The sequence below is a fragment of the Crotalus tigris genome, unplaced genomic scaffold, assembly GCF_016545835.1.
Source record: "Crotalus tigris isolate CLP2741 ecotype Arizona unplaced genomic scaffold, ASM1654583v1 scf7180000018636.906410, whole genome shotgun sequence".
Taxonomy (NCBI): Eukaryota; Metazoa; Chordata; class Lepidosauria; order Squamata; family Viperidae; genus Crotalus; species Crotalus tigris.
In genome coordinates, this window is record NW_024097116.1 from 212,108 (window position 1) to 235,157 (window position 23,050).

Genomic DNA, 23,050 nt, shown 5'->3' on the forward strand with positions numbered 1-23,050 from the left:
TGAGAGTTCGTAAACTTATTCATTTGGAAGAAAATCACAATCAATACAGTGAGGTCTGTTTCTGAGTAGAGATGGATAGGATAGCGCAATCAGAGTGTTAACTCATAGGCATGACACTTTCATTTATGAAAGTACCCATGCTTTCCTTTCATAGATAAGAGTCTTGTGAATGAATTAGGTAAAAATGTGCGTAAATATATTATAAATACATGCCTAAAGAAAAGCAAAAACAAAAGAAAATCATTTGCAGAATCCAAATGAACATTAAAGCTACTGTAATGTGGATTTATGCACATATTAGTAAAAACAAAGTAAGTTTCTGTGAGAATTAAGCAGGTTTGGCAGTATTTGAATTAAACTACCCTATCACTTTATGATGTTCCTTCATAAAGAGGTTTCATCTATAAGCAGCTACCTGGCAATATTTATCTCCATATCATGGAATGCTCCTCCAAACCACATTTCTGATAAAAGGAAAACCTAGGCAAGGCATTTGGCAGACATAACATCATATGTGAAGATACCCCAAAAAGCCAAAGAAGATATAAAAATCACCCTTCCAAGACCTTGGCAAGACAAATTCCCTATTCACAAAAAAACCCTAATTAACTAGTATCTATGACTAGTAGTTTAACTTTAACATAATGTATTGGACATGTTGTCAGAAGCAATATATATTTTTCCCAAGTCCAGGATAATGTACTCCATCACAAAGAAGCCAAATACCTATCTCTGCCTCTGATTTTTAACTGATTGCTGATAATGAATTGATTTTTAATGAGTCACACAGAAACATAATGGTATATTTTATATATCTTAGCACTGTTGCCATATGCTGTCCACCCCTTGAGTTTTCCATTGGCAGGCCTTCTACTGGCAAGCCAGTTCCTCATCAGATCTTTTATAAACATGCATATTGAAACCAGATCTAAACCAAGCTTCAATTGGCTGGAAAAGGAAGAATGTCTTACATCCAGCAAAGGATAAGAGACTGCTGAAGTCTTAAATGGGAGTTAGAAAAATTACTTTGCTTTACTACTGCAACTTAGTGAAGCAGGATACATATACTAAATCTTTCTTTCTAATCTAGACTCTAGCAGCCTTCCCAGCCGATAGACCAAACTGCAATTTACCATCATCTTCAATCAGTATAGTCAATAATGGATAGAAATTATATATTAATCTCAAAGATTCCAGAAGTGGGAGAAAGAAAATAAGTTTCAGTTTACTTCTGCTTTTAATCAGAATAGAAGAAAGCTTGGCAAGTGAGAAATAATGCTACTAAAATATATCAAATTTATTTTTCTCTCATTTTAAGTCATATTTTAAGGCTAAACACAATAGCTAGGAGCACATCCAAATTAAACAGTACACAAAAACTCTCCTCCCCCACTCCATAGACCTTCTCCATTCAAAAGCCACCAGAGGTCACTGCTACATTTGTTTGTCAGTTCAAAGATGTTGAGAACTAACATTTTATGATTTTTTTTTTACTGGTGGGTAATGCGAAGCCTCTTATTTTAGCTGCAGAACTCAAATGGAAGTGGGGCAAAGAGGGGGGCCAGTCAAGTGCCACATAAATTCTATTCAGCCAGGTTTTATAAAAGAAGAAAATACAATCAATTTCCATTTTCAGTTGCCATCTCTGTTCTACTGTGATGTATCTGATTTTCTATCCTCCCTTAAACATTAATTCATCATGCCCAAACTTTGTCTTTCTTGCACAAAGCATCTATCAGGGAAAAAAGCCACTTTGCCAAATGAAAGGATTTTGTAAGTTAGATCTGAATTAACTGTTGCATTTCTGAAACTCCACATTATGTTCTACTGAGAAAGAGATCGACTAACCTATCCCCAAAGATCTGCAGAATGTGGACATAAAAAGATACTGATAACTTCAGAACTATTAATAATTTAACTATTAAATTTAATACATTAACAATAGTTATACACACTTGTGTTGGGGTTTTTTTGAACTTTCAGATATTAAACTAGAGATTTGGAATTGGGAGGGGAGTATGTAATTGTAGACAAAAAGAATTAGGTTCTATTTGGGTCATGAGAAGGACTAAATTCTCCAGAAATTCTGACAAGTTTTTTTCAGAGTAAAATCAGATTGCCTAGCCTGAAAAGTTATATTTGTATATGAATTTTAGATTTAATCTGCTTTATAACAAATTAAAACTAATTTTTAATTTGTTTACCATACAGAGTAATGGTCATTTGTCCCTTGAGTCAAGCTTAATTCTTGGTTATTTTATGGACTTAACCATATAGTTTTCTTGGTTATGGAAGTGATTTGCTAAGCTTTTTTCCACCCAACTTCCCATACTGTCTACATTATAAATGCAAAAGAAAATTCAAATAAAAGCCAGCTTCAAATCAGAGCTATATCCTAGTCAAGGTAAATGTGGATGCAGTTACTGGGAAATATGTATGTAAACATGATGATACATACAAGGTATCACATGCTTTATATTCAGGTATGCCTCCCAATCTAAGATATAGCAATTCTTTTTCCATCTGGAAATTCTTTTCGGTCTAATTTGGTTTGTGGAAAGGAATAACTCACAGTTCTCTGAAACATGTCATTACCACCACATGAGAAGGGAACTACAGTATGTATGTCTGATCTGTAGCCCAGAAATAAGCCTTACTTTATTCAAGCATCAATAGGATTCCATCTTAAAGTTGTTACTTATCAGAATGATTACAAAAAATGTTTCATGTATAATGGGATGAGGGGAAATAAAGAGATGTAGTCTTCCTTCAATATCAAATCATGGCAAATCTTGGAAAAGCAAATTACATAAGCAGATATAAGTAGATAGATAGATAGATAGATAGATAGATAGATAGATAGATAGATAGATAGATAGATAGATAGATATGGTAGTCCCTTAGCTATTAATTTTTTAATCCTTCCAGTAAATGTGTAGCATTACACTACCATTGGATGAATAGGAATTAAAACATTTATTTTCCTTAACATTTAGTATTCCAATAATAAAGCAGGAAAATAACACTATATCTTTGGATACCACTATATCTTTCTTGGATCACAGCTAAGGTCCAAATCCTAGTAACTTTGATCAGAAACTTAATAGACAATAGCCATGTGTAGACAATTTGATTGGCCTGATCTTTCTTTGTGATGATTGTAAAATCTGCCTACTTCTACACCCTCAAATAATGAAATGGGCCAAGCTAGTTTGGGGCACAACCCAGCCAGCCTCAAAATTATTTGCATCATGTTTTAGGAAACTAGGAAAAATTTAAAGAGGTATTTAACTCTCCCGTTGAAAACCATAGGAATTGAATAATGGAACCCTGTATGTATTTATATCCCACCTTTTATTATTTTTATCAATAACTCAAGGCAGTGAACATATCCAACACACCTTCCTCCTTCTCCTATTTTCCCCACAACCCTTTGAGATGGTTTGGGCTGAGAGATAGTGACTGGCCCAAGGTCTCCCAGCTGGCTTTTATGGCTAAAGTGGGACTAGAATCAGGGTCTCCCGGTTTCTAGCTTGGTGTCTTTACCATTAGATAAAATGGCTCTAAACGCATTAACTTCAAGCTATGTTAAACTGGGGGAGAAATCATTATATAATTAGCATTTAATTCTCTAAAATGTATTTAGCACCATCTTATAAAAAATACATTCATCTGCATGGAAATATTTCGTTATTTGTCCATTATTTATTGCCACATTATTTTCCTCTCAGCAATAAAGCATTCGTTTAGTCGTCTTGATTAAAACTTTCTAGCTGGGAAAAGTAGCCGGTTTGGTTTGGTTTTTATTTTTCAGTACGATTATAAACGAATGAACTATTCCAGTCAGATGCCACACATGCCGCTATCGAACTGCTCTTCTTGAACAAATTCTAGGAGCGATCGACCTGGAAATCTTCCTGCACAATCTCCCACCCCAGAAATAAATCGGAGCCGATTTATGAGGTAATTCGGAGAAAGTCGCTTTTTCACCAGTCTGGGGAGTTCCCGCGCTGTTTTCAAATTATCTTGCATTCACTTTTGCTTTCCTCTTCTCGGAAAGGGTAGTAGTAACGCCTTCTCTCGAGAGGAGTATTTGGTTCCTAAAACTGAGTCGCTCCGAGGCAGAAATGAAAGAACCGCAAGAAAATCGAAGGTACCAAGCCCGTCGTTAAATACAATTAAAATAGCTGTGCGCTGAAATTTAAGCAACCCAAGCCTGAAGCCCAGTGAAATGAACATATTCAGAAATATCTCCCGAATTTTCTTTTATAAACTTTTTTTTTTTTTTAGGCAGAAAACAATGCAATCATTCCAATTGCACCGGGAAAGGCCGCTTTGCGAAGGTAAGAGTTAGGTGACTTACTTTGTGGTAAACCTGGGACAAGGGGGCTGTTCAGAAGCAGCTGGGTGACTTCCAACCCCTCCCTTTCGGTCTGAAATAAGGCCGGGGCAATGGGGCAAGGAAAGGCCGCTTTCCTCGAGAGCAAACCGCCACCGCCGTCTTAGCCCCCTCTTAGAGAAGGGTGCTCAAACTTGCAGCCCCCTCCCCCATTCGCATTCCTAATGGAGAAGAAAGTGGAGGGGGGGTTGCCTGCTTCAAAGCAAGACTAGCCCCAGGCGCAAGCTTCCCTCCCCCGCCGCCAGGGACGACACGCCCCGCGGCGACCCCTCCCCGGTGGATGCAGCCCAGCCTGCCTCGGCGGGAAGAGGCGCCCCAGCGTTCCCTGGCCGTTCGCCTGGCCTCCGAGCGGCTCCGCTGCCAGAGGTGCCGGTGCCAGCTCCAATTAACAGCGAACAATTAAAAACAGCTCGGCTTCCTTCTGCCCCCTCCCCCGCCTGAGAGCCCTCTGTCCCGCAGCACAGAGGGGGGAGTTCTTTAGACAAAGCCTTCAATTGGTTACGGGATTAACCCATTTTTCTGGGCTGCTGCGGGACCTCCAACTCTAAAGGGGCTAAGAGCGGGTCTACGCAGCCCCAGGAAACCCAGCCCCTTAGATCCTCGCGTGTTGCAGCTGGGAAGGCGGCCGCCGAGCCTTCTCGCACCGACTCCAGTTAGCTTGTTTTATCCATAGGACCTGCTACCCGGGACTAGAGGGATGTATCAGAGGAGGAAGTAGCCAAAGCCTCGGACTTCCCCATTTTCGAAAAGGAACCTGGCTTCAGACTATTTCCTGCACGAAGGCGCGATCCAAACTAACCAATTCTGTCTTCCTCGGCCCAGGCTCCCTTCCCGCCTTTTCAGAAGTTCAAATTCGTACGGAGCATAGAGGCGACCACTCTATCCTTCTGGAGCAGGCCGAGTTGCACATGGGTTACGTCAGAGAACTGAATAGGCAGCCCGCTTCGATCTTCGACGCTTCACGAAGGGGAGGTCCCGCGGAGTCCCTTCGGTTCTCCGCAATCTTCGGGACCTCTCGGAACCAGGGACGCCGGTTCTCGGAAAGGGCTTTCGAGCAACAGCGGGGAAAGCAACAGCCTGCTCACATTTTCTTGAACAGGAGCGCCAAGAAATCCATTGGGGCTAACTGCAGAGTACTTAAGAACCAGATTGCTTTCTGACTTGAATAAATAGGTTTCAACTCTGCTTAAATATGGGGGGGGGGCTCCACCATTAGCATTTCAGCTTTTTTGTAGCGCGATCGTTCGTTCTAAGGATGAACCATAAATGGAAAAAGGGTTTATTCCATCCTTAGTAGCATTGTGCTACTAAGGTTTTCAAATTGTACTAAGGTAATAAATCCAATTGTTTATTAATTATGATAATTGATTGTATAATTCCAAAACATCAAGTATAGAGAAGATCAATAGCAGAAACTTAAACATCCCCAGAAAACTTTTTAAAAAATTATATCCTCTCAGAAACAGATATGCTGACTTGGTTGAACAGAACTTTCTAGCAAATAGACAAAAATGTAGCTTTATTTTATTTTTCTGTAAGAAAGGAGGCTCTATTGAACTATTGGATTTAAATTAGCCATAGTTAAGATTTGCATTTTAAGCAAAAAATTTCTGATCTAAAAAGTCTCCAGATCCAACACCATGCCAACCCAAACACTAAAGTCTAAAGAAACTCCTTATTTTTCAGCAACTTGTCATTGTTAGAGAAGGCAGATCAGACTCTCCTACTTTGCAAATTTGTTTTAACTTTTCACTTTACAGACATAAAGTGGTGTACTTTGTATATTTAAAATTAAATACCAACAGCATATTTTCTGCCTTCCTTCTACTTGCCTGGAAATATGCTTATTGTAAACTAGACCAAACTCGATGTGCAAGGCAAGGTGGTGCTAAGGAAAACAAGGAAAAGATACATTTGCATTTCCAAATTTTTTAAAGAACTCTTTTGAGACAAGTAGTGGGTACAGGCAATATTTATCTAAAATATAGTTTGAATTCAGTGGCAGACTGCAATACTAAACATAATGAATGGATTCACATAATCCTCTAAATTGCAGAAACTGGATTGGCAAAATAAATCAACCACATTTTGATCTAATGAGCAGTATGAGACCAGCCCTGTACTCAGTTTTATTTCCACGTGTTCCTAACCAATGAAATTGATTGAGGAAAATCAGGGTTAAATTAACCACATCTCTCTCTCTATCTCTCTTTGTGTGTGTGTGTGTACATAACCTATGTTTCCCTTAACCTTGGGAATGTTCTGTGCAATGTTTGTTCCTATTCTTCAAAAAGCATATTTCATTTCTGGCTTAAAGGCCGATTTTGTTCATTTTCTTCCTTTAATCCAATAGTCTCTTGCCCACAGTAATGTCTGCCAAGATATTTATTAAAGGTTAAGATAAAAAGATTATTTGAGGGAGGGCTCTGAAATGACCTAAAAAATATCCTGCTCTGCAGTTCACAAACTGGGTTGCAAGGGGGGAAAAATGGTGTCCAGCATCCTTCAGGAAAAAAAGCAAGCATGACTCCAAATACTGTATATGGTTAAGATCCCTGAGGTTCTCCCAAAGAGGATTATTCTACAACCCACCTGAACTGTAGCTGACCAGATCAACGCCCAGAGCTGGGCTCTTCCTTTTCCTAGGCCGCCCTTTCTGGACTGTACCGGTGCCATTGAAGTAAGGCAGGGCCAGGCCACCACCCTTGGCTGCCAGCTCAGTGTAGCTGAGTGACGCCGGTGGGTAGGAGGCTGGGTCGGTGCCCTGGAGCAGGCTCTCAAAGTGTGCCCGGCAATAGACCACGTTGTCCTTCATGCCAAAATGGTCACCTGTCGTCAACGTCTTGTTGCATGTGGTGCAGGTGAAGCAGCTGAGGTGATAGACCGAGTCCCGGGCCCGCATCACCATCTCCGAAGCAGAGATGCCCAGGTGGCAGCGGGCACAGCGCTGCACGGAGAACCTTCTGGGGAAAGAGCACATGAGTTAGTGGAGACCTGCCAAGAGCAGTAGGGCACAGGGCATTTCAGCTCTTCAGGCCTGATTGACTGAGGGTGAAGGTTAGTTAAGTCTGGCTGGGCTCAAACCAGTTGGGGCCAAGAGAAAATAACATAATAGTTACAGATCAAGAAAGGGTGACCTGACTGGATCAAAAAGCATTTGAGCTTGCACTATTCTTTAAATCCAGAGGAAGTGAGGCCTTCTGGATAAGTTCTATCTCTGAACACTCCAGTTTCAGACAGATCAAATGGGAAAGATCAAATGTCTAAAGTTGGACAAAGGGAGAATATAGGCATTGCTTAAAAGGAGGATGGAAATCCAGTTTGGTGTAGTGGCTAAGGTGCCAGGCAAGAAACCAGGAAATCCTGAGTTCTAGTCCCACCTAAAGTCAGCTGGGTAACCTTGACCAGTCATTCTGACTCAGCTATAGGAAGCAGGCAAGGGCAAACAGTTCCCAAAAATCTTGCCAAGAAAATTGCAAGGATTTTTGTCCAGGCAGCCAGAAGAGTCAAAATTGACTCAAAAAAAAAATAAAAGGATAAAAGGATGAGAACAAGATGATCCTTGGATTTAAATGCTGTGGCTGTTTCTTAAACTTTATTTTTTCTTTTATATACACAATCTGACTTTAGGAGAACTTTCATATATGTGGAGGCAGAAGAAAAACACCATTTTATGGGGAAAATTACACTGGGCTCAATTACACCTTTGTGATTTTATCCATTGAACTTTATGAAACTTATTTTTGAAATATGCTTGGGATAAACCCTATAATTAATCTCATTAATTTCCTCTGGGGGAAGTTCTACTTTCTTCAAATATCACATAGCCTCGATTTACCAGTCGGCCAAGCATATTGTGCACACCCATCCCGCATAGTTAATTGATGGTGCAGTTTGTCCTGTAAATACAGCCTGTTTGTACTCCACTAACCCAGAAAATTGGGTTAATGGAGTACTCCATAGTGGGTCTCACACAGTTATTCCCACCTACCTGTTGAACTCAGTGGGGCTACATTTGAATTTACAAGGATTAAGATTGTACTATTACAATTAAGGATAATTCCCTGCTGTATTGTCATATTATAAGTAGGTGCTTTTTCCATCCTCTAAAAAAATATAATGTAAGATGGCAACCTCCACCCCTAAACAAACTGCTTTTTGGGTAGTGAAGTTTGTGTAGTGTATTTTGTGAAGCAATGACATTTTATTAAGGAAATCAGTGGATTAACTGCACAATTTTTAAGGCTGAACCACTCCAGAAATTAAAAACAAATTAGCATTTTACTGTCTGGGATGAAATTATGATCTTGTCTTTTTAGGTTATGCCCACCAGGCATAGTTTCCTTTGTCCACCCCCCAAAAAAATGTTCTGCCCTGCGGGGGAATGTCATCTTTTGGTCACCTTTGCCTGGAAAAATTAGCACATCTAGTAACTGGACCCACTGAGCTATTAAATCAATCTACTCAAGTTTGCAGTGATGCTGGGTGGTTTTATAATGGGAGGCAGTGCTCAGAAATGCCACCTGGGCTCCCCAAAGTGATATCCTGGGATAAATGAAGGAGGAGGGCAGAGATTCAAGCATATGAGGAAGCTCAGTCCCACATTCTGCTCTCCACTCCCAGAGTGACCACCCAAAATATCCCTATTAGCTGCAGTCCTGGTTCTGCAGCATATGCTGTGTGTGCTGGGGATGCATGTGCTCTTTCTGACTCAATATAACTAAGTTCCTTTGGGGTTTCTCAGGTGGAGAGAGCATTCACCAGAGAGAGAGAGAGAGAGATGCAAAGCTCCTTTCCTGCAGTGTAAAATCAAAGAACAGCAAAGAAAGTGGGCCTCTCTACCCACCAGCTTAGCGTTGGTCCCCTCTGGGCAAAAGGGGGCTGCGTGTGCCAGGAGCCAGGTTTGCTTCTTCCCTGAGCGTGGGATTTATTACCACAACAAGGCGTTTGGCCTGGGGGTATGAAATATGGATCCTAAGCAGGCTCTACCACTCTGGCTCCAGATAAATGTTGGGAATCTTCTATCCGTTTGCAGAGGAGCTCCATTCAATGAATGGGTCATCTTTGAAAAAGATCTGTGTGGAATAGCATTGGGGTGTGTGTATGTGTGTGTGTAATAACCAACAATAGCACATTTTACACTGGCACAGGTCTTTAGTAAGAATCCTGTGAAATTGAAAAGCCCAGTAATTCAAAGTCACTCTGGTTGTTTGAGAAAAGCTAACACTGGAAATAAAGCTTAAGGTTAATTCTAAGTTTAAGAATGTATGTTTTTGAAAGTATCAAAAATAAAGCTAAAACATGAAGCATACCTTGGCTCCTTTCTTACTTTAAGGTAAAATTGGCAGCTCTAACCCATCCTTACTTGGAAATAGATTTCACTGAGTTCAAAGGGATTTAGTGCTGAATAAAGAAGAAGCATGGGCAATTTTGTGGACACCTTAGAAGTTTTTGTGAAATCAATAGGAAATGGTTCCAAGGATGCTTGAGGCTCTGCTGGAACATAACAATAAAAATGAGAAATATTTATTCAGCACATTGGGAAGGGAGGCTGATAAAAATCTGAATATATCTCTTTAACAGAGGCGGGCTATAGCCAGGGTAGTCAAAGGGCAGTTTCTCATTAACAAGCAAAGTAGAGCAGACTGCCCAGCGGGAGAACTTCTGTGCCAAGCCTTTCCTTCTTTCCTTCCAAGCCCTAGTTAAGGAATGGGTAGATCAACAGCACCCCAACCATAACACAGGAAAAAACACAGCAGGGGCCCACTGCGGAGAGTTGCTGCAGAGGATATGGTAGGAAAAGACTCTTAACCTGGCTACTTAGTTAACTCTTTTTCTGAATAGGCAAAGTATGTTGAAACATAACCTATTTAAATGGCCTGCACTTGTGTGTGCTATTCACTCAGCCTTTACTAATATTAACACTAATCCAGTTTAACAGGTTGTGCGAATCCCTCTGCTCATGCATTCCTGACCCGATTAAGCAAACTGCATGAACACACAATCTGTAAGAGTTCACAGGTGCAATGCAAGTAAGAGGTCACTAGTGTTGCAGAGATGTTGCACTGATTCTTGGAGAGAGCATTTGGCAAGCGGCTTTCCTGGTCACTTGACTTTTGCCCTGTCACTGTTCTAAACAACCGGCTCTTCCTATAGGAAGAAGGCATTTTGTAAAGCTCAGTGGAGGAGAGAAGCTCTTGCTTGTCAGTTATTTCCCAGTAGTAAGTAAAATGTTTGCATCCCTGCAGCCCAGTAGGGATCTCTGCCCTGGATTTTTCCACCTGTGCTTCTGTGGGCCTTTTCACATGCATCCAATTCAAGGGGCAATGTGCACATGTTCAAATGGTCTTCCACAAGCCAAACACTGTAATCAAGACTTCTCCGGAAGGACAGGGTGAGAAATGATGGGAAGAACAGATTTAGTATCTGAGATAGGATTTTAAACACTTGATGTGATGACACTCCTCCCTTTCTTCCAATATGTCTGTCGGTCTGTCTGTCTATTCTATCCTATGGTATCCTATCATGTCCTGTCCTATCCTATGGTACATTTGGTCAGGAAGAATTGGGGGGAGGGGGCGAGCACCCATGTGAATTGCCTTTCCATAATTTCCAACAAAACAATTAAATCAATGACTTAGTTTCCCACGTATTTGCATTTGCGAAGGTCCGTTCACTGCTGGATGTCACTTCTCTAATTTCTGTTGGAAATAAAATCCTATATTCCTTTATAAGATTTAATCTACCACCCCCAAAAGGGGCAGTGCATCTAGTTAAGTGCCAAGGACATTCATGCCTGCATAAACTTAACCTCAAGTAATCCAGAGAGGGAAAGTAACATGGGTCCTGCAAATATGTATGAATGCTCGCTCTCTAAGAGATGATTTTTCTCAGGATAGTTCAAACATTCATGTATCTCAACTACCCCTTCTTATTCATCCTATTCATCCCACCCCAACCTGCAAGCTGTTACCTGTAATAATCCTCCTTGCAGTAAATGCTGCCGTCCTTGGCAAAGCAGGTGAGTTCTGACTCCAAAGCCAGTTTACATTCACAGCACTTCAGGCAGCGGAGGTGCCACTGCTTGTCCACAGCCAACAAGTAGTAGCGGTCGGAGATTTTGCCCCCGCATCCTGCGCACAGGGCAGGCTTCTCGGGGCTCAGCGGAGGCATGTTCTGCAGAGGGAAGCAAACGTCAGCGGGTCGGGCAAAATCTTACAAGCTCAACATCTAATTAGGTGTACTTTTTCAGCTTTTTAAAAAAAATCAATAGCAGAGATATTTCCAACCAAAATCAGAAGGCATATGTAACGGGCCTTAGCTGTAAGTTTACAGTGCGATTCTACACAAACCTACTCCACACAAACCTGCTGGATTCTCAGGGTCTGTGTAGTATTTTAGTTCCGCTTCGTTTCTGTGGAGACCTAAGAAGAATAGGAATTATTTCCTTCTCGTGGATTTTAATGGGCATTAGCTTCGTTCCATGCACCTGATTAAAAATTACCTGCGAGTAAATCCTGCTGAAGTCTAGTATATGTACTTCAAAACAGTTAGATATAAGATTTTTTTTTTTTTTACTGCACAATAAATCCGGATTCCCTCCACCGGCTGGATTTACCGAATACACCACAATTGTTTGGGCTGACTCATCTTTTCGCCCTCCGTTGGCAGAACTCGGTGGCTGGGTTCACACAAGGCTGCTAGGTCCTCAAGAAACAGAGGACCGCCTAGAAGAAGCGATGGGTGAAGTCAATATTCTGGCTTATGTTGGCTTCCCAGAGAGAAGTTTTGATTGCAGAAACTCTGCCTCAAGCAGGAACTGGCAACCTCCCACTTGCTCCTTCACTTGCCTTTCACTCCGCACGTTGCCGCTTTTGCGAGAAGCCGGTGTTTTGACGCGGAAGATACTGGGTTGCCGAAAGAGTGGCGGTGGTCTGAATCCTAACCTTTTTCCCAAGACTGAGTTTCAGTGGTAGGGTTTACATTCTGCGCAGAGAAGATATAACTCTTGGTTCCTTCGTCCCGAACCAGAATCGCCTTTTCGGCCTTCGTGCAGCCGAGGGATGAGCCCTGAGAGCAAGGCAGAAAATCTAGCCAGAGCGAGAAGGCTCCGCTGCTACAGCTTCCTGGAAACTCAAGAGGCCGAGTTCTGGCTGATTCCTCTTCAAAACGCGCCCCTCTTGATTGGGGATTTATATTCGAGAAAACAACCCCGGCACAGATCGGGCCGTGAGCTTGAAGCAGTGTGCTTGGGAGGGTGGGGGTGGGGGTCTACTTTCCGAGCCATTCACTTTCATTCTCCTGACCTGGACTCAACTCCAGAACACATTTTGGAAAGGGGGGGGGAGACTATTGAGGATAAGGAACGTAAGAAGGAAACGTCGTTTCATTTTTTTTCCTCCCTTCAGGATGCAGTTTACTTAAGGGGGGAAGGAATATATGCTATGTATAATGTCCTTCCTACCTGGATTTTGCGAACGTCCACTAAGGTGGTGAACGGGTAGAAAGAGCGTTTAAATCAAGCACGTGGCCTGTTAAAACAGGTTGTAAGTCTTTTATATTGGAGTCGGGAATTAATCATTATTTTGAAAAATTCTTCTCCAGATTATCTTTGAATTTAAGAGAGGAAAGAGGAAAATTTAGACCACTTGGGAAATAACTAAAAATTTCCCAAAATTAAATATAGAGAGGGTTGAACCTACCAAACCCAAGGAATGGTGGCTTAAATGAAACCATTGGGTTTGGGTTTGTTTTGTTTTCCCCCTCTGCTTGTCTTCTTAATGATTTTTCTCTTCCTCTCACTCCATAAAGCATAAAGAAACTGAAATGATTATGAAACCGTTGCCTTAATGAATTTGGTCTTTGCTGTGCATGGAGGAGAGTCCAGTTCAAAGAATAATAACTTTTGGTAGACCCCTTACTTATATTCTTCATGAATGCACTGGAGATCCTGAGATTTCGGAGCAAAGGAAATAAATGTCCTTATTTACCCATCACACACACACACACAAGTCCCTTTTCCTGCCGCTGGAGTTCCTCCACTTTAAATTTTAGAGTTTTGGAATCTATTAAGAAACTTCTGTTTTTCTGCTTAACGCTCAGAACGACTCCAATTATTAGGCATTTGAAGAGAATAAATCTGAGGGTGGAGTGGGAGGGAGATTGTTTGTTCCGTTTTATCGATTTTGGCTCAGCCTCAGTGCTACTTTTACAAGTTGGAGCTAGAGAAATAAACGTTTGTTTCTTTCCAATACAAGAAGTTAGAACGAATCTCCAGCAGCATTCGAGTAATGTAACTAAAATTAATCCGTTTGAAAGCCACCAAAATGCATAATACTCTCCTGTTGCACTTATTTTTCACAAATGATTTGGAATATAAAAGACGCCGGAGTCGTTCCAAAAGGTATTGAACTTATTTGGAAGTAAATTTGGTAGCCCTTAAATCTTCTAAACAATTTTATTTCTGAAGCCTGTTGGGTTTAGACTCTCTTGCTCCTTGGCCCTTTCTTCTTACAGGCTCTCATTTTAAAAAAGCCTTCCTTCCAAACTTACTCAGCAGAAAATGACATTGAGCCTCGCGAGGTTTATTTCTCATTTCGTGAAACTGCCTTGAAAGCGACAGTTTCAAACGCCTCGTTTTCAAGATGGCAAGTCGCAGCTTACATTTTCTACTAGGCGAACTTTCTTGAATTCGCTTCCCAATCGTGATAGGGGCCGGGCTTATGAAGGAACCAAGGCTTGATATTCAAGCAGTAAGGGTGGAATCCAAAAACCTTAAACACTTTTGAAGAGCAAAGTTAGCGGGAGAAAACTAGACGGGCGATCGGGGGAACAACTGTGGCAAATCGACTCTAATCAGTTTTATTCAGGAGCAACGCCCCCCTTTCCTTGGAGAATGTTTATGGAAGTCCTGCGCTGGGTCCTGTTCACCCGCCTGCGCGCGTCCACACAAACAACCACTCTTTTACAAAATAGATGGGGTTCTTGAAAGCCTGACCCTTAAAAATTCAACAGAATTTACTCCTGAATAAAATATCTTTATGATCGCGCTGTAATGCCTTATCTCTGAGCTTGTTTGTTGTCGTTTTTTAAAAAAATAAATAACCCAGATGTAGAGAAATAATAATAAAGGGGGGGGGGAACTGGCTAGTCTCCTTTTAAACAGACAGGTGGAAACTACTCTTTTGAAAAAGATATCTGGAAGTGAGACTTGAAGAACGTTTCTCTGGGCGTTCTCAGATACGCGCGCGCGCGCGCACACACACACACAACTCACACAAGGCATTCCAGGGTCCCTGGGCGGTTCCTGTTACCTTACTTCTAGGATTGGGAGGGGGTCTCTCTCTCTCTCTCTCTCTCTCTCTCTCTCACACACACACACACACACACAATCCACCCTTCCTTCATCTCTTCTGTGAAAACTCCCGACTTTTTCCGCCACTCCTTACCGTTTCCCGGCCATTCATCTGTCCCGCTTTAGCCAGGCGGGATTCGGTCTTGGTCCGCCTCTCCATCTCCTCCATGATGCCCTGGATGTGGCCTCCGGAGATGCCGTGGAAAAGCATGGCTGGGGAACGGAAGGGACACGCGTTTCCTTCGGCTCGGCACCCCACTATTTCCATATACAGGCCCCAGAGTCTTGGTTTAGAGCATCCGAATCGCCGGGCGACGGGACGAGCCCTCAGAAGAAGCTTCGTGGCTCCGGAGGGAAGGCAGGTAGCAGCCGAAGATTGGGTAAGGCTGCCGAGCGGCGGCTGGCGGGAATGGTCTTGGGGGGGGGGGTCTTTCCCCCGCCTGGCCGGTGCAAAAGACCGGGCTCCTTCCTGAAGAAAGGGCAGAAAAGGAACGGGGTGGACCCAGAGGGGAGGGGGAAGAAGGGGAAACGGGGAGGGGGGAGAGAAAGAAAGAGAACGCAGACACGAAGTTGAGGCTTGGACAGACAGGGACAACAACAATAACCAAAAAATGGTTCGGCCAAAAGAAAAAGGGAGGATGGGGTGTGGGGGAGAGGTTAAAAGACAAAGGAAAGCCAAACAAGACAGGGAAAATGAGCGGAATAGGGAAAATGAGGGGGGGGGGGGTTGGCAAGTTAAAGCAGAGATCTCCGTTTGCTGAAAAGTTCCTGTTGCTCTCGCATGGATGTGGGACTGCTGCTTGCTGGAGCTCTGTCCAATTTGTTGGGAGACAGAAGCCAACCCAGTTTGGATAATTCAGGAGGAGGAGCCCTCACCCAAGAACTGCCACCAGCCCCCTGCTCCTCCTCCTGCTCTACAGACAACAAAGAGCTGTCAAACTTCGCCAGCCCCCACTGTGATGGGCGAGCAGTGACAAATATTCCGGAGGAGTGAGTGGGAGAGGGGTTTGGACCCCTTCTTTCTATCCAGGATAGGGAGGGGAGATAAGAGGCACCTCCCCGGGATCTTTCAGAAGAGTGGATGCGTGGGGGGCGGGCGGGGGAGGTCCAGACTGTACTCCTGTGCCCCATCCACCCAGCTTCTTCAGCTTCTCTCCACCACCCTCTGGTATACAGACCTCAAGTTCAAATAATTTTTAACAATGAAAAAGGGTGGGGGAGAAAAATAGGGAGGGCAGATCTTTGAATGAAAGTTGTTGGAAAGCCGAAGGAGAGGAGAAAGGGACGGGCAGATGGACAGACCTGAAGAGAAGGTCAGGAAAAATTTAGACCAGACTGACTTTGTCAGAGACTGTAAGGCATGAAATGCCTTCCTGACATTGAAGCAGAAGACTTAGATACATAGGCAAAGGTTTTAATTCTAGACTTGCTGAAGGAACTCAGTAAAGTTTACTTTTCAGAAAAAGTGAGTGCTGTTTCATATTAATATTTTATTTTAAAGTATCAATCAACTCTTTTCCTAGTTCTAATATCCCTGAAGAGCTTTATGGCAAAGAATTCCACCTAAGAAGCAAGGAATCAGAGAAAACACCAATTCCTGTCATTTTCCCTTTGCCAATGAACTAGGGTGGTCTTTCTCTTTTCTTCTGGGGAGAAATCTTCTCTAAAATCTCCCTGTTTAAATGTATTGATTTCACCCAGCTCCAAAAGGAACCTAGCAAAGAGATATAATAATTGAAGATGCTAGGAGGATGGGAGAGGGAACTAACTGAAGAAAGTTAACTGAGAGCTAAGAAAGATAGAGAGTTGGTGCTCTCTTGGTGAAAAGATTGGTGAAAGATTGAAGAATATCTTGGTGAAAGATTGAAGGATATCAAGTTTGGGGTGTCCACAAAGATAGGCGGGGATTTAATAGGAAGTGCTTGCTTCAACACGTGATCTCTTGCAGTTGAGATCCCCCGTTATTGGATGATTCTGATACTAAACTTGAGAATCACAAAGTGCTGATCTCCAGGCAGGCTTGGAGAGGGAAAAAAAAAATTCTCTGCCCCTTCTGTTTTCCTTTGAAGCTTGGGCCAACCCACTGTCCTCTTGGATGGAATCCAGATTTTGGAAATCACCATCCCCACCACACCATTGGCTGCCTGCATTTTTTCTTGGCTATTTTCTCTGCCCAGGGATAGGAGGTGGAACTTTCCTTTCATTGCTTTTTTTTTTAAAAAAAACATTACTTTTGAATTAGGGATGAAGGAAAAGAAACCCCTTCATGTACCTGACCACCACACATCCAAATTCAAGAGCAATAGAGAGACAGGGAAGGTGTTCTTTGAGACTGAGTAAATCTCTCTTCATTCAAGGAGAACCTGAAAAAACTACAAGGCAGTTCCACAGAGCAGAGAAATCCAAACAAATGAAATAAGCCTGCATGTGTGCACGTACTTGTGTCACTTCCTTTTTCTTTCTTTTTGGAACTCGAAAGCCCAGGACAGCGGGATTCTCTGCTGATGTTAAGTCAGATTAGTCTGAGAAGTTGAAAAAGCATCCCAGAGGGAGACAGTAGCAAATAACTTCCTTATTGTTCCTTTAAAAACTGTATGTCCATGAGGTCACCAAAAGTCTCAGAGAAAACTTGAGTGACTTCATGCAATCAAGAGATAAATGTTAAGTTGAAAAAAGGAATCTCAAACAAATATTCTAGGAAGTACTGTGGGAAAAGTTAAGAATACAGGTCTGATCTTTTATTCACCATCTACATCTATATGCCCCAAAAATGAATGGTCAAGAAGGAGTGAGCTGTAAGAATGAAATTGTGAAAGGGACAGGACTCTGCTCTCTTGAACTCCAAAACAGAATTTCCATTTATTTGAATAGAGCAGCAATTGTCATCCAGCAGAGCACCACTGCAGGAAAGTTGGGTAACTGGGCTTAATTATCTTAACTCCCACCCACTCCCAATTAAATGTCAGAGGTTGCATTTGTAGGGCTTGCTTACCCCTAGTTAGCTTTACCATGGGTGACTGAATTAATTCAATGTTCAGGCTTCTCTGTGTACTCTGAATCATAAACAGGCTGAGCTAAAAATGTGCTTGGCTTGCATGAAATTACTTAATTGTTTTCAATGTGCAACAAGCCAGGGCTGCTCTATTTTGGCCCCTTCTTGTTCACTTTGCTCAGCGGGATCCTGGACTTCTGCCCCAAAGTCTTACCCTGGCAGGTCTACACAGTAATGGACTCTAATTTTGTCCAAATAAATGTGCTTACTAAAGTGACCGTATCTGGTCAACGTGGGCATACCTGCTCAGAAATGAATTGAGTTTAATTTTAGTCCATGCTAATTATTAAGTCCAATGTAGTTAATGAGAATTAATAGGGTTCAATGTAAGTATGGTGAACGTGCTGGTAGGTGCAATCTTGTCTTAGAGTGCAGTTCTGTACTTGACTGCTCAGGAGTAAGCCCAACTTATTTTTATGACTTCCATCCCCACATAATTGGGCGAAGTGATCTACAATTAGGTATGCCCAATTCTGTACATGCAAGTAAGTGTTAGTGCATTAAATCCGCTTATTTTTGAGTGGTCTTGGAGAAGAGTTGGGTCAACACCTTGCAGCTAAGACTCAGTAGAATAAAGGGCAGGGACAGGGAAAGAGAAACTGGCAGCTTTCTGTCACCTCCTGCCCTCCAATTTTTCTGAGCTACTGGTCAGTGGCTACTGGATCAGTGGTGATGGAATAGTAGGTAAACCAGCTGGAGGACTCCAGGCTGGGAAAGCCAGGTTAGAGTTTGGACAGAACATAAAGATCTTATGCAAGAGAAATTAAAGACTTTTCTTTTTTGAGCTGAAGTATAAAGCTAGGCCAAGCAAAATTTAAGAGTTGGGCAAGCCACATCTTTTATTTCTATTATTTAGACACACCCCCCTCCTTGCATAAGAATAAAAAGTAAAATCAAACTTACAGTATTGTAGGAAATTTGTTTTGATGTGGAATTAATGGCTCAGTCAGTTTACTAATTTTTAATCACTATTTTATTCCACCAAAAGATTTTCTACCAATATTAATTGTAAGGGGCATACAAGGGCTGTCCTGACTGACCACTTTCTTAACTGGATCTGTGCTACACAGGGTTTTTTGTTTTTTTTCATGAGTAATGTTCCTCTACAAGAAAGTAGTCCCATCCCCAAGTGAAACCAGCCATCCCATTTGAACAGTGGGTCCTGACTAGCAAAAGTGCTGATGTGAATGAAGGGCAGCCAGAAACCGGGCTAAACTAATTGTCTGCCCTTGTGTTACTCAATTCTCAGTTAATCTTTTTTTCTATAGGGTTTTTTTCCCCCTCTCCCTTCCCTTGGGAAGATTTAGCCCAATGGGAACCTCTCTTCATGAGGAATCCGTCGTTTTCAACTCCTGCTGTCTCTGCCTGCAAGGCAAGTATTCAGGAAAGGAGATGGCCACAAAACCCACAAAAAAGGAATGTGCAGGATCAGAGGAAAGGCCTCACTAGCTGTTCATACAAAGGCCAAAAGGCCCCCACACTGAGATCATTGATGGTCAGAGCCTATTTGCCTTTGGTATAGCCAATTAAATGCCAGTCATGGGAGATGGTTCCCCATCAATACCAGTTGTCAGTTATCCAAACTTGGCAGCAAGACCTTAGGACAAAACTGTGAGCCCCCCCCCCCTTTGCAGGGAAAGCAATAAGAGGGTCCCTAATGAAACAGACTGGGAGAAATGGGAGAAAATGAAGGGCATTCAATGAAGGGCTTACTTGATAAGCATGTTGTGCAAGCAAGAAACATATGTGGTACAACATGCTTACCTGATTTAAGGATAAAGGGTTACCCAGCTGTACAATGAGCTGTACTGGCTATATTGAACCATGCACAGATCAAGGGAGCTCAGTTCACCAACACCGGCTAAGCATGACTCAGGCAAGAATAGCAACTGAGTCTTTGACCGGACTGACTAAGCATTTTGTGTGACTGTGGATCATATCCCTGAAAATAGGCCTTTCAAAGTTCGTGAATACCCAGACTCTAAATCGGTCTAATGGGCCAAGCTACACCACTCCTCTCCATGCCTTGTTCCCCACCTCTCACCCCCACCACCAAGAACACATTGGGAACATGGAATATCTCTTTCTTGTTTCCCTCTTTGCTTGTCTTTTCCCTTCCCTTTTCCCTTCCCACCTATGAAAAAGAAGAAATATGTTAAAGTAAAACGAATAGAATGGTAAGAGCAGAAGGAAGACCTTTCAAGAAATACCGTCTGTTTTTAAAGGGAATTATGGGATCCCTTTGTCTGGATTATTCTGTAAATCTTGCCCGAGAATGGGGAACAAAAGCACTCAACTCTCGTTTTTCCCCATTTAAAGCAAGATAGACTTCTCCCTTAATGCTATTATTCACATTGAACTGAATACACATATTTCGCTGTATTGAATAATTATGACTCGGGTTTTGCTAATACACAACAATTTTCTTCTGGGGCGTCTGGTATATATTCAGCCTCCCTGGCAGGGCCGTTGTGAACATCAGGGCAAGGCGGAAGGTGCCTGATCATTGCGATTCCGCATGCTTTCAGAGCTCCTCTTCCACGTTGGACGTGTTGGGTGCGAGCGGTTCCCCGGGAAGCCTGGCCCGCACAGAACTTCCGCGGGAGAGAGCAGAGGGCTGTCTGACTCCAAGGAGCCGGTTGGGAAGGGACCATTAGTAACGCTTGCCCGCAGGTAAAGCGGCTTGGGGGTTGGCTTGTAGACCCCCCTGCGACTCCAAAACTTTCCCGCTTCAGGTGCGGAGTTTCCAACCTGCCTTTGTTGGTAGCTAAAGGCAGCTCTCCATTGGTCACCTTGCCTTTTCTCTAAATCCTTTCTTCCTCTCATCTCCTTCCCTTTCCATAGCTCTTTTTCTCCCCTTGGGAAGAAGGAGGAGGAGGGGAAGAACGAGGCAAAGGAGCCGCCTCTGAAGAAAAGCGGCCAAAATAGCCCTTGGGTGGGGGTTGGGTGTGTGTGAAGGCAAGAAACAGAAGAGGGTTGCTTGAAAGGGAGGCCAAAGACGGGGCTTCCGACGAGAACGGCTTTCTCTTCCCCTTCGGTGGGGTGCAAAGAGGCAAAAGGCAGGTGAATGCAAAAAGGACAAGTCTCTTACAGCAGGAAACCCGGCTTCCCTGGTCTCCATACATACCTGGGGCCCATGGTTGCATTAGTCCCAGATGGGCAGGGATCGAGACTTTTTTTTTGGGGGGGGGGGATAGCGTTAGGAGGTCCGAATCAAGGGTTCTACAAAGAGGCTATATTAAAATGGCGAAAGTGAGCAGAGGGTGACCCAGGGTCTTTTAAACGTCCCAGTGGGGCAGTTACAGCACAACAGGCATCTCAGCTGGTTAGGTAGCACCCAGCTGCCCCTGTTGGGCTTCGAAGTTAGCAGACTGGTCAGTTTCTGGGATCAGAGACCACTCGGAAATCTCAGCGTTGTAGGAGGAACCGGCGAGTTGGAGAAGAGCTTGAAAGAATCGCCTTGCCCAAGAACACAGCGCGGAGGAGGTCTCTGCGAAGTCGCTAGCGTTGAGCTCGGCAGAAAAGAGGCTTTACATAAAGGCGGGGGTGGGGAGAAGAGAATATGTCTTTCCAGGCAGGGCGAGGAAGTCGCAACAGCTTGCCAAGGGGCAAATCCCTGGACGGATGACAGCTCGGGGGCCCTGGACGGTGAGCCTCACAGCGAGCGTCGGAACAAAACACTTGGCAGCAAGCCGGGAAAGAAGCCGCGCTTTTGGCAGAAGCAAGAAACTTGCTCGGAGTGGACAGACAGGCAGGCAGGCACACGCATCGGGAAGATTATCGGGAAGACAAAGGGGTTGATCGAGCAGCTCGATTTTGCTCTAGGAAATAAATATTCGCGAGCGGATTAAGAGCCGCCCCCCCCAAAAAAAGATAAGAAGTAGAAGTAGAGGAAAGGCGAGAATATTTTACCTCACACGGTTTACCTCACACGGTTCCTCTCTTACTCATGTTCTTTGCACGCGGGGCAGGATCCGGCCCAAGTCTTTCTTTCGCCCATCGCATCGGAGGCGATGGGAAAGCGAACGCCCTGGCCTCGGCCCTTCTCTCTTTATTGAAAGGGGCCCCAAGTGGGGACAATGAGAAAATCAGGCGGGCGAACCCCAGCCGGGCAGGCAATGGTGCGCAGCGAACTCAGCTGTATCGCAGCGGTTCTTTCCTAGTTGTTCTCGCAGGGGTCAAATTCAAGCTTTCTTTCTCCCCTGCTCTAGCCTTCACAACTTACAGGCTTTCTCGACCTTTCCATTCACTCGAAGGGAGCCCGCTTTAAGGCCCCTAGAGACGGCCCTGAGAAGTCCCCGCTTCTCCTTTGGCCACCGGCACTCGCCTAACTGAGGTCCCAAGTGGCCGACCGGGCAACCCACCCCAGGTGTCGTCGGTAGGAAAAAGAGATTCCGAGCGATTCCGAATTTTCCCTCCCCGGAATGGGACGGTTTTCCTCCCAACGGGCCTAGTTTGACTGACCAAGAACTATTTTAAGAGCCCCGTCTTATTTTAAGCCCGCCTTGCTCCAGAAGTCCTGAAGGAGACAGCTGGTTTGAGAATGTTTTACCTCACACCGGTGGAAAGCCGGGAATATTTTACCTAACACGGTTACTTTCACACATGCACTTTACACGCGGAGCAGGCGGCGGCTCAAGTCTCCCTTTCATCACCCGCCTCCGAGGAAATCTTGAGAAAGGGATCCTGAGGGATTCAGCCCGCCATCTCCCACCCGCCCCACCCTTTCGCTTAGTTTCCCCACAGCAGCTTTGAAGAAAAAACGCCCTTTTGGCGGAGGCGAGCATGCCCAGGATAGAGCGGAGGTCAGAATCGCAGAAAGAGAAAGGAAGATGGTCTCCGTCCAAGTCTGGGTCTGTGTCTCCCTGCCCCCCAGCGCTTTCCCCCTCGCTCCCGGCCGCTTGGCAGCGGGGATGCGCCTGAGCTGAGGAAAGCCTGTTGCCAACCGGAGGCGAAAGCCCGCAGCGTCCAGAGCGCCTCTCGAGCGCACCACCCGCCAAGAGAAAAAGGCCTGAGGAGAAAGGTGGGGAAGGAAAGAAGAGAACAGGGCTTAAGCAGAAAGGTGGGAAGGAAAGAAGCGAACAGGGCTTGAGGAGAAAGGTGAGGAAGGAAAGAGCTGGAAAGCGTGAGCAGCGCTCTCAAGGGAGTCTTCAAGAGGAACAAAAACGGATCAGCCGGGCTAACAAGCCAAGAAAATCTGTTCCTCTCTTGACTACTGCCGGATCTCAAGTCCAACGAGGCGCCC

The 23,050-nt window shown here is 43.9% G+C and overlaps 1 protein-coding gene across 2 annotated transcripts in view; it reads right to left on the reverse strand.

The window, feature by feature from the left end:
- LHX9 (LIM homeobox 9) overlaps positions 1–23,050 on the reverse strand; it is a 46,726-nt gene that overhangs the window by 22,364 nt on the left and 1,312 nt on the right. For both annotated transcript variants that reach the window (XM_039355199.1, XM_039355198.1), the window contains exons 2-4: positions 14,848–15,222; positions 11,373–11,575; positions 6,992–7,362 (exon numbers count right to left, since the gene is read on the reverse strand). In XM_039355199.1, the coding sequence (XP_039211133.1) occupies positions 6,992–7,362; positions 11,373–11,575; positions 14,848–15,021 (748 nt within the window). In that variant the 5' untranslated portion in view covers positions 15,022–15,222. The remainder of the gene's footprint in view (positions 1–6,991; positions 7,363–11,372; positions 11,576–14,847; positions 15,223–23,050) is intronic.